The 14,783-nt window shown below is 33.0% G+C and overlaps 1 protein-coding gene across 1 annotated transcript in view; it reads right to left on the reverse strand.

Annotated features, from left to right (window-relative positions):
- Window positions 1-4,399, reverse strand: part of LOC115891772 (facilitated trehalose transporter Tret1-like) — a 66,574-nt gene extending 62,175 nt beyond the window's left edge. The window contains exon 1 of the mRNA XM_030912333.1: window positions 3,719-4,399. Coding sequence (XP_030768193.1) covers window positions 3,719-3,782 — 64 coding nt within the window. The 5' untranslated portion in view covers window positions 3,783-4,399. The remainder of the gene's footprint in view (window positions 1-3,718) is intronic.
- Between the last annotated feature and the right edge of the window lie 10,384 nt (window positions 4,400-14,783).

The raw sequence follows: 14,783 nt of genomic DNA on the forward strand, positions 1-14,783 counted from the left end.
TTTTTCTGCCATTTTTTATAAATATCTCGAAAACCTTACGTTTTATCGGAGAACTCATATACAGCAAAAATTAAGCTTTTGGAATAACGAATCGATTCATTTTTTGTTAATTATCATAGGTGTAATAATATCGCTCTGTAAAAGTCATTTTTTATTTTTCGAAAACTAAATTGCAACTTTTTACAGTAAAATAATGGTGAAAAAACACATTTTTCGAAGAAAATGAATATGACCGTTTTTAAAGTTATTGAAAAGACCTTTTAAATGCTTTTCTAGAAGGTCTTTTCAAGTTTATAGCTCAAAAACTCGCTGACTTATGATAAAAATAAAATGGTCACCTCATTTTTTCGGAAAAAATTAACACACAAAAATAACAACAAAATCTATGGCTAAAATCATAAAAATAAAAACTTTCAATTTGTAGGAAATTGCACGAGCTACGAATTAATTTCTATAGTTGAACAGTCTTGAACTCTTCATTTTACGAGATTTTTGGGGTTTAAGGATTCAAGGAAGGTGGTCCTTACACGCAAGTAAAACTAAAAAAACGTAATATCTATACGAAATTAATAAATCTACAGGATATTGAAAGAGAGCAAAAATGTTGCATTTTTTATGTATCTTTCTTAGTTTTTTGGATATGTCAAAATCTTTTTTTAAAACCGATTAAATAGAAAATATAAAATGTTCATTATTTTCAACTTTTTTTTTCAAATTTAGGTATTCTAAACCGCTCGAATTTGCAGAGCCCATTGTTAGTACCTAAATATAGCCAACTGTACAGGGTGGGTCAAATTCGACGCTTTTAAATGGAAACACTCTTTTCTATAGGAGATAGACGAAAACTAATATCGGTGTCTGGAGCTCAATTTTTGTCAAAAACATGATAGTGAAAACCGCATGTCGATATCGGTTACCGTTTCGGAGTGGCACTTTTAACAAATCGCTGTAACTTTTTTGTTATGGAAAATTTTGTATTTTTATGGAAACATTTCCAAAGCACCTTTTTACGTAGAATTTAATTGTTTAAGTATAATTTTTTTAAAATTAATAATTTAAGAATTATCAACAGAAAATTTGATTTTTTGTATGGGACACCCTGTGTATTTTTAATTTATTGAAAATAATTTAAAATTACCTTTCCAAAAATATAACACAAAGTGGTTAAAATTCGATTTATTTTTCATTATTTGTCAATAACTCGATTTCTATCAACTTTAGTGCAAAAAATGTATAGACCGAATAAAGAAGAGGAAAAACTCTATAAAAAACGTTCTATGTACTTTTACCGTGCGACGACCCATTTCCAAGTTATCTCGCTTTAAAGAAAAATAATAATATAATAAAAGCTAAATATATTATAAGCAGTTATTATTTCCTCTATTCTAGACAGTTTTAGTCTTTCCGAGAACCATACTCCTGTTGTTAAGCGGAATCTTTAACTCAAGGTCATGTACGATCGCTGCTCGATTGCTGGAGACACAATTAAATAGTAGTCGTCTGTTATTAGTTGCTGAAAGAACTTGTGCTAAGGGGACGTCGCAAAGTAGAACGTATGCACCACATAATATGAATCTAGATGTTTCAGTTATGGACAGCATTTTATTTCTCCACGCATTTAGTGGCATTTAGTGGCACATCCGCATTATACAGATAAGGAAAAATGAAATTCGTTAAAGTTTTACAGAAAGAAAAAGAATTATTACAGACAGCTGCACAAACTTTCAAAGACCCAAACGCATAACCCAGAAGATATAGAAAAAGCTGGAGAACGATTTCTTCTTCATCTAGATGGATCCAGAAAATGCGACTCATTAGATAAGTACAGATACCAGTGTTTCGTAAAATCTATTACCAAAAGCTTTCAAAACCTAGCATCATTACCATCGACCAAAGACGCAGCTCGCTTGCACCCCTTCCGTACGTACAGTCAGGTACAGCTATGGTATGGGAATGAAAAATCACCTCTGGATTGGGGATGGTAAAATTCAAAGAAAGGGTTGATGTCCATTGCTACTTCCCAATATGCAGCTCCCCAAGAAATATTAAATCTGATTTCATGTAAATGTGCCAAAGGTTGTAATACATCTTGTAGTTGCCGCAAAGCAGGTTTGCGTTTCTCGATAATGTGTGCATTTTGTCAGGGCAAATCATGTTCGAATAGTTTGGAGGTGGCAAAATCAGACGAAGAGAAGTACGAGGACAATTTTCCTCTCGATAAAGATCAACGAATAAAATATTCTGCACCTTATGAACCAGATCCGGAATATGATACAGATGTGGAAGACATTCAGGAAGATTATATTGAACAGCCAGTAACATAAAAAAAACGAAGGAACTCTGATGAACCTTTCACCTCAAAAGAAACCTAAGTTGACGACATGTGGATTAGGCCTATTGCAAATGGGGGGATCACTAAAAAAACGCGCCGGGTACTTTACCTCAAGGCAGCTCCCTGGGAGATAAGGCGGTTAAACTTGATTTTCCACCCGTCGCGCAATAATAAAAATTTAGTCCGTTATTGCGGTCATAATGCAAATTGCGTTCTTCCATTATGACCGCGACAGCAGGCTACTGCCAACCAGTAGCAGCCAACAAGTTTTTAGGCTTTATGTCTCGGGGGTGCCACTCAAGGTGGTGTGGAAACAAGTACAGTAAACCCCGGATATATTGAACACGTACATTATATCAAACTTTAATTTTGTTTTCGTAAAATTCGATACTTTGGGTAGTCGCACGAAAAAAACCCATACGACGTTTTTTTATAGAGGCCTCTTCTTTAATTTTGGTCTCTACATATTTTGCACTAAAGTTGATAGAAATCGAGTTATTGACAAATAATGAAAAATAAACCGAATTTTAGCCAGTTTTTCCAAGATGGCGACCAAATCCGGGCTTTACGGGGAGTGCAAATTTAATACGTGATTCTCGACACCAAACTAAACAAAATAAAACTTTTTCCAAGTTGTCCGGATTTGCTCCCGCTATCGATGCATTTGTCGACTGGTCGATAAGTCTATATATTTGATTTAAATCATGATGATCTGCAAGCTAAGTCAGTAAAATGACTTAAATCACTATAATTAATATTAAGTCAAGACAACCAGAATTCAATTTAAGTACCTTTTTTAAATGGTAATATTAACTTTCCTGTATTACCAATTATCAATTTTCTTAGTACGTATCATATTAGGAGATTAGACTGTATGATGAGTTATAACTCGTTATAACTCAAGAAAGAGGAACACACAATAGATCTGTTAGGTCGCGGTGATTAACTCCCTTCCTAAACATTCTACATGCTACATTCATTGATCACTATGGAATATATCGATGACATAAGCGATGGAGGGGTGAAATAATAAGGGATGGAAGATTTTAAGGTACTCTTTAATATATTCGAGATGAATTTCTTTTGTTCGTCTTTCGGGCTACATAACGGAGTCGGGGATTCACTTGAAAGACAACAGACTCACTACGCACGCGTAACACGACAAATAATTAAAACAGGTTCTTAAGTCATTAAAATGATTTAAATCAGAAAAAAAAACTTAAGTTTTAAGTCCGGAACCTACTCGGAAGTTCAAATGATAACGTTAACGCACAACTTTTCCCTTATTTTACCATCCTCGTATCTCCTATAGTTTTCGAGAAAACAATGGTGAGGTCAATTGTGAATTACCCTGTATTTTAATTATAAAATGCAACATCTACTTACCAAATAAAACGGGAGCAAATTGAGGTGCTGCGGATCTCAACAAATCAGCAATCCAAAGTTTCATCTTCAACACTTATTTACACATGTAACATTTACCACTTTGAAATAGAATGGATATATTTACAGCACTTTTTTTTATCAAAATATATCGAAGGTTCTAAATAAAAGTAAACGTTTTCGTAGTTCGAGCTAATAGAAACTAAGTTTTTACTATTATACAGCGATTGCACAAACTGTATATCGATTTCATGAAAAATTATAATATTAGAAAAAGGGTCTTTAGGCCGCACCTTATTATTGTGGGAAACTCACTCCTGGTTATTCTTTAAATAGTTGTAATTTTGTTTTCAGGTCTTGGAATATTCCTCTATAAGTTAGCTTTTATTTATAGAGAAATAGATAACTCCATATCTTGTTTACGAAAAATTACAGGAAATATATCTATATGATTTTATAACTTTTTCATTTTAGTGTTATCTATTATTATCATTTAAACTATTATTATCAATCAATAACGTTAAAATTCGAACCAAATTAACATTTTTTTTTTCTAAAATATATGAATAATAAGCCAAAGATGCTATGAATTAATTACAAATATCACTGACTGTATAAAGAAAGTAAATAAACAGCCCAAACTACCTGTATCTACTTCTAAGAACACGTATTTTTAAACTAATTAAAATTTAGAAATATTAAATTTTAAAAATCAACATAACTCGTTAACACAGATCCAGACACAGATATCATCTTAATAGCAGAATAAATGGTATGACAGAAATTAAATATTCCTTATTTTACTTGGCTTAAAGTGATATAAAACTGTAAGATAATATTTTTATTAGGTAATAAAGATAATGCATGTCCATAAAACATCTAGGTATACTAAATCAGATTAAAATCCATAGAATAAATCAATATTTGGTATGGAGCAATATTTAAAAATTAATATAATATGTAATTAAGAAACTGTGATTTATTTTTTTTTTAATTATTGAGTTATTATAAATTATTAGTGTCCGACCGAAATTTCGATTCCGGTTTCGGTTTCGGTCCAGTTTCGGCAAAAATAACGGATTTCAGCTTGGTTTCGGTTTCGGCTGCAATTATGGCCGAAACCGAAACTACGTTCAAGATGTTTCGCGCTGTGTTCGAACATGTTTGATGCACTTATAGTATTATTAGATTGTTTAATTATGAACACTGATAATTTTATTAGCTAGGTAATAAAAATTATTCAAGTATTAATAGTTATAACTCAATCAAGCTCTTTTTTTCAAGATTTTTTTAGTCTGTTAGAAAACTATTTTTATCATGATTTAATTCAAATATTATTTATATTAAAAATTATTTGATTGTTGTAATTAGTAGATATATTCGATACCAATTAAACTATTACTTTAATTTTTAAATTCATTGTTGCCAGCCATGGACATATTCGGCGCCGAGCTGACAATGGTGGGTTCATTCTTCCGATCTTAGCCCTAACATTAGCATTAGCCCAACCCTAAGAATATGAATCAACGTTAAGGAATGCTAGCGTTCATACTTTCGTTGTATCGATCCTAACATTAGCTTTCATGGCCAATCATGGCACAAAATGGCGAACTTCTAAAAGAGGAAGAGCAAATCAGAAACCGCTGGAAAGAGCATTACAGCCATATTCTTAACCAAGAATACAACCCCAATATAGAAGCACTCAACATAATACCTCAGTATAACAGCCTCGATGTATTAGACATACCAATAACAGAACAGGAAATAAAGGACTGCATAAAACAGCTTAAAAACAACAAATCAGCTGGCTGTGACGCGATTCCGGCGGAAATCTATAAGTGTGCAAGTAAAGAACTTATTGGTCATCTTAAGGTTCTCTTTGATGTCATATGGGAAAGCGGAGACGTACCTCAGGACTTTTGCAACGCGAATATAGTGAATATATTTAAGAACAAAGGAAGTGCATCAGACTGCGGAAACTACCGAGGAATTTCACTACTGGCTATCGGAGGAAACATTCTTGCAATAATTATGTCAAATCGCCTCCACCCACATATAGAAAAAATCCTCCCAGAATCGCAAACGGGTTTTCGCACCAACCGCGGTACCGTCGATTCCATATTCTCCATCCGGCAACTACAGGAAAAAGTAAAAGAGCAGCAGTCTAAACTTTACGTTGCATTCATCGATCTAACAAAAGCCTTCGAGTCTGTGAACAGAGATGCACTTTGGGCAATTATGAAAAAAGTTCGGAGTACCCATCAAAATTTCTTACAGTGTAAAAGCCTCCATAACAACAACAAATCAAGAGTGTCATATCATGGATCACTGAGCGATTCCTTCCTAACAAACACAGGCGTTAGGCAGGGTTGTGTCTTAGCGCCTCTCCTATTCAATATATTCATGGCAGCGCTCTCCATTATAGTGGACAGCAAACTGCAGGAGAGAGGTTTGGGCATTAGATACAGATACGACGGCGGTCTGTTCAACATAAAAAGACTCAGGGCAAAAACACGCACAAAATTCATCACAGAACTTGTATGTTGAACGCATATACATGGGCATACGAGGCCTTGGGACTTAAGCTGAACATCGGTAAAACTAAAAGCATGTGCACTCCCCCGGAAGATGAGCTGTTGGATTATGTAGCGGAATTCAATTACCTCGGCAGTTTGATTTCGGAAAAGGCCAATATCGACTCTGAAATTCAGCACAGGATTAGCAGCGCCTCAAGAGCATTCTGGAAATTAAAAGACAGGGTTTTCTACAATCATGACTTGAGCACAAAAACGAAACTTGCGGTGTACCGAGCGATAATAATTCACACCATGTTATATGAAAGCGAAACCTGGGTGCCGTACCGCCGGCACATGAACGCATTAAACAAGTTGCAACAGAGACATCTTAGACAACTCTTAAGAATAAAATGGTTCCATCATGTTCCGAACGTATCGGTCCTTGAAAAAGCTAACTGCGAGAGTATTGAAGGCATAATTACAAAGTCCCGTTTAAGATGGGCTGGTCACGTTTGAAGAATGCAAGAAAACCGCATACCAAAATCTCTGCTTTTCGGTGAGCTTGTAGACGGTAAGAGGAGGCCGGGTGGACAACTCAAAAGGTTCAAGGATATTTTCCACGAAAACTTAAAGGGAATTAACAAGCAGAATCAGTAGGAAGAGGCAGCTCACAATAGAACGGAATAGAGAAGAATTGTAAAGTCAGTTAAGAGCGACAACCAAAAAGTAAAGAGGCAACAAAGCAATGAGATTTTTGAATGTCTGGAGTGCGGTAGACAGATAACATCACGTATCGGGCTTTTCAGTCACAGAAAAGCTCATGAAAGAAAACGCCTTGCGTGACCATCTTCTGATGCGTGTCAAAATACTCGCCAGCGAGTAATGGCGATATGGTATGGTATAACATTAGCTGTAGTCCTAACGGGTTGGGATATTTTATATTCTTAGGGCTAATGCTAATTCACAACTGAATCGCACATGCTCAAAACTAGGGGTTTTAAGAATTCTCGAAATAATATCTGGACATGTTGAATTTGACGGTTTATAAATGTTAATAAATTATGTATTCTTGGTCTACGAGAAGAAATTATTAATATAGAAATTAGTTTCTCAAGTGTTTTTAAAAATTTTAAAAATAATTTTGAATTTGGGTCAGTTCAAAATATACGTTTTATATGAGCGCAAGCGCTTACAAGCGATTTCAAGAATCGAGCGACCGCTCGAGCGAAATATCGCTCGTATTTAAAAGTCCCGGTTTTCGCCCGTCGTTTGTTGTACTCGTAACGCCAAGCAGTAAGTTGCGTGCGCAGAGCACATATTCTTTCGGTGATGAATGGCAAGTAGCAAGCGACGAGCGACAAGTAATTCGTTTGATTTAGTTTATTTCAAAGCATTGTCGATGTAGGTCGTAAAATTTTGTCACTCACATACGCACCGGATAACGTCGTATAAATTTGCTTCCTGCAATGTATGTAGAAAATAGTATGATACATTAAAATCGGATTTCAATTTATTTCATTCTAGGATCGCTTGCTTTCCTCGGTCGTAACTCGTCACTTGCATGGCTCGTTCATAATCGAGCGATGTCGGTTATTTCAACAATCGAGTACTCAGGCGAATTTTCGCTCGAGTTATCCTATCACTAATTATTACAAGTAGGAGAAGTATGAACGGCATTCCCTTAAGTTCTCAAGGCTAATTTCTTGGGGTTAATGTTAAGGGTAAGGTTAGGACTAATTCACCATGTATGAACCCACCATAACTGGAATTTAAATTTCACGCAGGGAATGCAGGTGGCAAAAAGAAAAGGTTCATAAAGTAAATAAAGCATAGAAAAAGTTATTGTTCATAATTTTTTTTTGTTTTATTTTAGGTTGTAATATTTAAAAAAAAAATTATTAGTATTTGTGCATTTTGAAATCAGGGATGATAATAATATGATTAGTTGATACATGACTAAATTATCAGAAAATGAATAATTAATATTATGTGTTTTAAATATTTTATATTAAGAGTTCAGTCTTCAAGTTATTAGAATGTGTGTGAAGAGAATAGGACTAGAGAAAGTATCCTAGAGATCAGTAGAGGGGCACAATGATCTGAAACCGTCTCAGCGGAACCGGAAAATAGCCATCTCAGAAAATAATATATTTAAATAATATAGTAATTTATATAATATACGATTATTATTATACGAAAAACACTAAAAACACTTGAAGATTAATCTGTATACATTTCAATATCCAAACAACTAATTTATCTACAAATAGAGGTATATACATACATAACATGTTACGGACGAAATTTTAGACATTGTTTTGGGTTGTTATAAACTTATATTATTTTTGTCACAATTTTTAACAGTTGGCGGATGGAAAATATGGAATCGACGCGCGACGGTGCCACGGTTGGTGCGAAAATATATTCACTATATTCGCATTGCAAAAGTCCTGAGGTACCTCTCCGCTTTCCCATATGACATCGAAGAGAGCCTTAAGGTGACCAATAAGTTCTTTACTTGCACACTTATAGATTTCCGCCGGGATCGCGTCACAGCCAGCTGATTTATTGTTTTTAAGCTGTTTTATGGATGCCATTATTTCCTGTTCTGTTATTGGGGTATCTAATACATCGAGGCTCTTATACTGAGGTATTGTATTTAGTGCTTCTATATTGGGGTTGTTTTCCTGGTTAAGAATATGGCTGTAATGCTCTTTCCAGCGGTTTCTAATTTGCTGTTCCTCTTTTAGAAGTTCGCAATTTTGTGCCATGATTGGGCAGCTTACCTTCTTAGTTGGGCCGTATACTTCTTTTACAGCCTCGAAGAATTTACAATAATCGTGATGCGTGGCGTATCTGATTAGCCTTTTGTGACCACCAATCATCCTTTAATTGGCGCAGATTTCTTCGAAGCGTGTTGTTGGCTGCTTTAAAGTTATCTACCAGACTTGGATTGTGTGGATTTGCAGTGACTGCTTGATGTGCTCTATGCTTTTGTTCCAACAAGGTCTGTATATAAGGTTGATTTTCGTTACACCAGTCTGGTTGTTTCTTTTTGTTGGACTTCCCCAGTACTGCTTCGCTAGTTTTATGAATAGCATCCCTTAATTAATTTAATTAAAATCGCATCCCTTATTTAATTGCGTCCAGCCTTGTTCAGCTTCCAAGACTGAGATTGAAGTTATCGGTGGAAGTGATTCTTTGATGGCTTCCCGGAGGGCATCGGCGGTATTTTTAATCTCTAGACCCCGTACGTTCAATCTGGTCAAGTTGTTTTGCTTTTTACAGTGTGGATGTTTGGGTTTTAACTGGATTTCCATTTTTGAAATTAATATATATATTGTAATATTCTTTAATATATTGAAATATTCTTATAAATTTATATTATTTTTGTCACAATTTTTAACTCGGCTTTAAGGATTGTAACATTTGAATATTTTATATATGCAGCAAATACGGCATATAATAGAAATACTAAGAAAACATGCAAAATTATTCGAAGTGAAATCTTAAATGAATAAATTAAATAATTAAACCGAAAAACATATTGACAAATTGTTAAGCTAATTTTAACATCATAGGGCAAAATAGTAAATAAACAGCGGATTTTCACGTCACAGCCATAAAAGATTGACAAGTCGTATTAACTTGTAAATTAATATACTAGTAACAAAATAGTATTCTAGTGTTTATTTTTGTAATAAAAGTTATTCTTTTATTCTCTAATAATATTTTACCGACTTGCAATACGCCATAAAATGACAAGAACAAAGAGAATAAAAGTGTAAACAAATTTTTAAGCCTCACCATTACAGCTATTGTATATTGCACCTGAGTATATTACTTGTGAAATTAAAATACAATCGACATTAAATCTATGTACTTACTTCCCAAAACAGCTAATATTTGAGGTCCTGTTCCTTTAAATAAATTAATAAATCCTTTTTCGTGCATCTTCAGAATGCTACAAAAAATATGTTTTATTATTAATAATAATAGAAAAATTCTAAGAAAATGTTAATACCTTTACTTTTATCTATCCTGAGAATGTTCCAATACTAGAATAAAGGCTATAAAGGTTTTTATGACAGCGAGCTAACGAGCATCCCTATTTAAGATGTCTGAAACAAAAATAAAATATTTTTATAAATAAAGTAATACAAATAATAGATAAGTTATTATAAAGAAATGTAGAGTTTTTGACACAACCCATTTCTTTAGTTTTTTAGCACATTAAATTTATTTCTTTTTAAATAATTACATTCTCTAATCTAATTATTCTTCTAACAGTTGAACTACTAAGTTGAACTGACATCTTTATTTTAAATTGAACCATTTATTTTGTACCTTTTGGATACTACATGAACTTCTAAACCTAAGCACATTGTACGTATTATGTTCTATATCTACCTTAAAGGATTTTTATCAATATTTTCAAGATTACGTCAAAAATGACAGAAAAAAAGTCGACTATTTCATATAGAATCCATAGATAAAAGATATAAATTTAGATTGGAATACTCGGCTTCCCGCCAAAGTTTACTATTGTTTTGGATCACATAGTTGTAGGGCGCTGCTATAACAGTTGCTAAGAACAGCCGCAAACAAGAACAGAGAGCAGTTTCTCTTGCCCAAAATCAGTCTCTTCACAAATTTTAAAATAAAAAAATTGGCGTCGGGAGGCACGTATAGCCGCCCATACTAAAATATGTTAATATCTCGAAAACTGTGACTTTGACTGATTTTGATGTTATTACAAATTTTGTTGCAAATATTATTCCTAATCTTAATTTGAAAACCGCGTTTTGCTAGCTACTGTAATTTTGGAGTTACGATTTTTTTAAATTTTTAACCCCCTCCCATACCTTCTTACCAACCCCCCACCCCCACCAAAAATGAATGGCCAGATTCTCGGATGCCACAGTATTTTTGTGCCAAATTTGGTTAAAATCGGTTCAGCGGTTTTTGAGTTATCGTGTTACAGACGGCAGATGGACAGACAGACAGACAGACACCATGAAAATATTTTGTATTTAGGTCATTTATGACCCAAAATCATTTTGAATGAAATTAAAAAAACTTTTTTTTGCCGATCTTAATAGCCTACCATACCTATTGGTATGGTCGGCTAAAAATCTCAAAAAATTAAACTGTTCTGGTTGAATAAATACCGAAAAGTATAAAACGCGTTCTTTTTAAAAATTAATAGCGATCTTGACAATTTAATTTTAACTTTGTTTATTCAAAACCCGTGAAAATTGTGGGAAAGGGGCATTAAAAAACTTAGAAACCACTGTGTGAACTGCAAAAACCAACGTTACATCGGTTTTCAAAAAGAGATCTATACTTTTAAACTTGGGGGATGAGTTTCTAACTGTGATGCAACATTACAATAAATGTTATAGGTATTCTTGTCATGAATTTTGAACGCCCTGTATGGTTTAAGAGTACGGTATTTGTAGCAAAGTAAGTACATACTAGATTAAATATTTAGTAATGTTTTGATTTCAGAAAAATCCTTGTGTGTGTATTTTTAATATTTTTTTTAAGAAAGGCTGAAAATACATTTTTTTACATTTATTTATTAATATTTATGAAACTATCAAAACATATTTAATATCTTAGGATTAAGTAAAGTGACCAGAAAGTAAGTCAAAAATTAAATAATATACAGGGTGTTTTATTTAAAAAATTCGTAATAATCCACTCATACTTTTTGAGCCACCCTGTAGAATTTGAAATATTACATACTACCGTATGATCGAAAAAAGAAACGGCGTGAGCAATGACTATGCAATGAAGATCGCTGTCATTTTATATGTAAAATTATATGGGAAATGTTATCGATCGTCATTTCCAAGCCAACTCGCAACTTTTTTTCGATTATACTGTATTATACTTATAGCTTATAGCTATAATCAAAACTTACCAAAAATAACATATAGAAATATAACAACATATTCATTTAAAACAACTTGTTCTAATTATATTTCTTTATTACACTCACGTAAAAAATTGTCAAAATAGATTAAAAATGTTTTGTATAATCGAAAATTTCTGTGATTTACTTCAAAACACAACGTATCAGATTCTTTGACATTCAAATTGGACTGAATAAAAATTGAAAGTAAAAGATAATTCTGCCGCTATAGGTAAATATTTCCCAGAAACCTTAATTTCACATTAATGACCCTTATAAACGCAGCCTAATTGATGTTCTATTGAAAATGACAGTTAAAATTTGGGTACTGGTATTAGTAAGAAATGAAATATAAAACAGTATATTCCCATTCAAATAGTAATTTTGAAAAGTAAATTAATAGAACCTTTTACTAATTCTAAATAATGCAAGTTCCAAGGAACCAACCCCAAAGGGAAATACAGATGAGGCAGTTGACACTTGCGCGAGACCAGCAAAAAGGGGACAGTAAAAAAATAAATCCAAGGAGGCAATAGAGAAAGAGGGATATAATATATCGAAATGTATGTGAATAAAATTATTTTTGGTTTTTATTTTTTTAAAATGAAAGAAAAAATACAAAATACATTTAGTTGAAGGGCCGCCATTGAATAACCGGAAACGGAAATGAAAATTAAGCCATCATGTCCTTATCATGTCAACCTGTCAATTGGAAAGTTAGTTCTCCAGACGACAACGAAGGCTTTCGATGGCGTATCGTGTTTCCACGATTTAACACAGAGTTGACACTTCTTTCTAGTTAATTATTTTATGGCTCTAGCATGTCGTTTTTTCAAAGATGGGTCCCATATAAACGCGGCCAGAAGTATTTTCAGTACTAATACTCCACTATTGAAAAAGAACTGTTATCAATAGTGTACGCGACGAAATTTTTTCAACCATACCTGTTCGGTAATAAATTTATAATTAATACAGATCATAGACCACTTGTTTGGTTGATGAATCTAAAAGATCCAAATTCTAAACTCACTCAATGGAGAATAAAACTTAGTGAATTTGACTTTGAAATTAAATTTATTTCCAGTAAAGACAATCACGTGGCAGACGCACTATCTCGAATTAAAATTAATACCGTAGGAATAAAAACATACCAAGAATTCATAGAAACAAATGATAAATTAGATTTAGCAAAAATTAAATACTTAAATGATCAGCTATATTTCCATAAGCACAAAAATATTTTTTTTTCAATGATGAAGATAATATACCCCTTCGAGATCTACAAATCTTAAAAGACATGTTTAACATCGCAGACTTTACTTTAAGTGGCGCCAAAGATACGTTTTCCACTCCAGAAAAAAATCAAACTCTAACACTAGTTAACTATGACGAATCGACCATAGAAATTTTGTTCGAACGACTAGCGGATCTACAGTTAAATACTGAACAGTACTACATAAATAGATCAAACACAGACGTGCTCAAGATCTTAACATATTTATTTCCAGAAACAAATTTTACTGTGTGCTTGAATATAGTAAAATACCCTGGTAAGGACGAAATAGAGAATATTATTGAGACAATTCACACAAAATACTTGAATTATCACAAAGGTATTCAAGAAACATAACGTAGCATTTTCATTTTCACTAAACACAATATTCATCACAATCACACACAACACACAATAAAAGGAAAGTTTATGACACAATATAATAAAATTCGTAAATTATTTTATTGGAAAAATATGACCAATGACATTACCATATTTATAAAATACTGCGAAATATGTCAACGCTCAAAAATGGACAAACGTTGTAAAAAGTATCCTCTCAATATAGTAGAGTCCCCACATAGACCCTTTGACAAAATTTCCCTTGACCTCGTAATTATTAATAAAACATTTATATTAACGGTAATTGATAATTTAACAAAATACGCCCAAGCATACTTGCTAAAGAATATAACTGCAAAAACTATTATTAACAAACTAAAACTGCTTATACAACATTATCAGATTCAAAGACATTATAAAGATCGAACATTTCATTCATAAATACTCGTTGGAAGTGTATCAAACATTCCAATATGTCAAACAAGGACAGAAGAGACAGAGAAGTCTAAAATTTCCGACCCCGGCAACTAGGCGCATTTGGAATGTTCTAATGGCCAGTGGCGTATCGTTTTTTGGAAGGAATTTAATTAGTAAAGTAAAAGTAAAGTAATTAGTAAAATTTTTACTCCATGTTAATATACTACATTAACACTTTTTCGTCAGATGAGTTTTGTTATAAGGTCTAATATAATAATATCATTAATATCCCATATATACTTATGTTGAAACGTTAGTAGGTAGTCTTCGAAAATCGCTCCAACGTCGATTTTCAATTTAAACTTTCAGTTACTTTTGAATATTTACAGGGTGACTCAAGTTTCTGAAACAGTTCTATATTAGGTTTGTGGTTGGTGACTTTTCTTTCATTTTTTTTTCAGAATATGGAGGCAATGGTAAAGCACATTTTAGACATTTTTGTAAACATAAGTAGTCGGAACATATTTTCAAACTAAAGTTGTAGATTTGCCATTAAATTTCCATTCCAGAAATACCTAGGGTTGCCACCTGTCCTTTTTT

Source organism: Sitophilus oryzae, unplaced genomic scaffold, assembly GCF_002938485.1.
Source record: "Sitophilus oryzae breed Bouriz unplaced genomic scaffold, Soryzae_2.0 scaffold_1198_pilon_pilon, whole genome shotgun sequence".
Taxonomy (NCBI): domain Eukaryota; kingdom Metazoa; phylum Arthropoda; class Insecta; order Coleoptera; family Curculionidae; genus Sitophilus; species Sitophilus oryzae.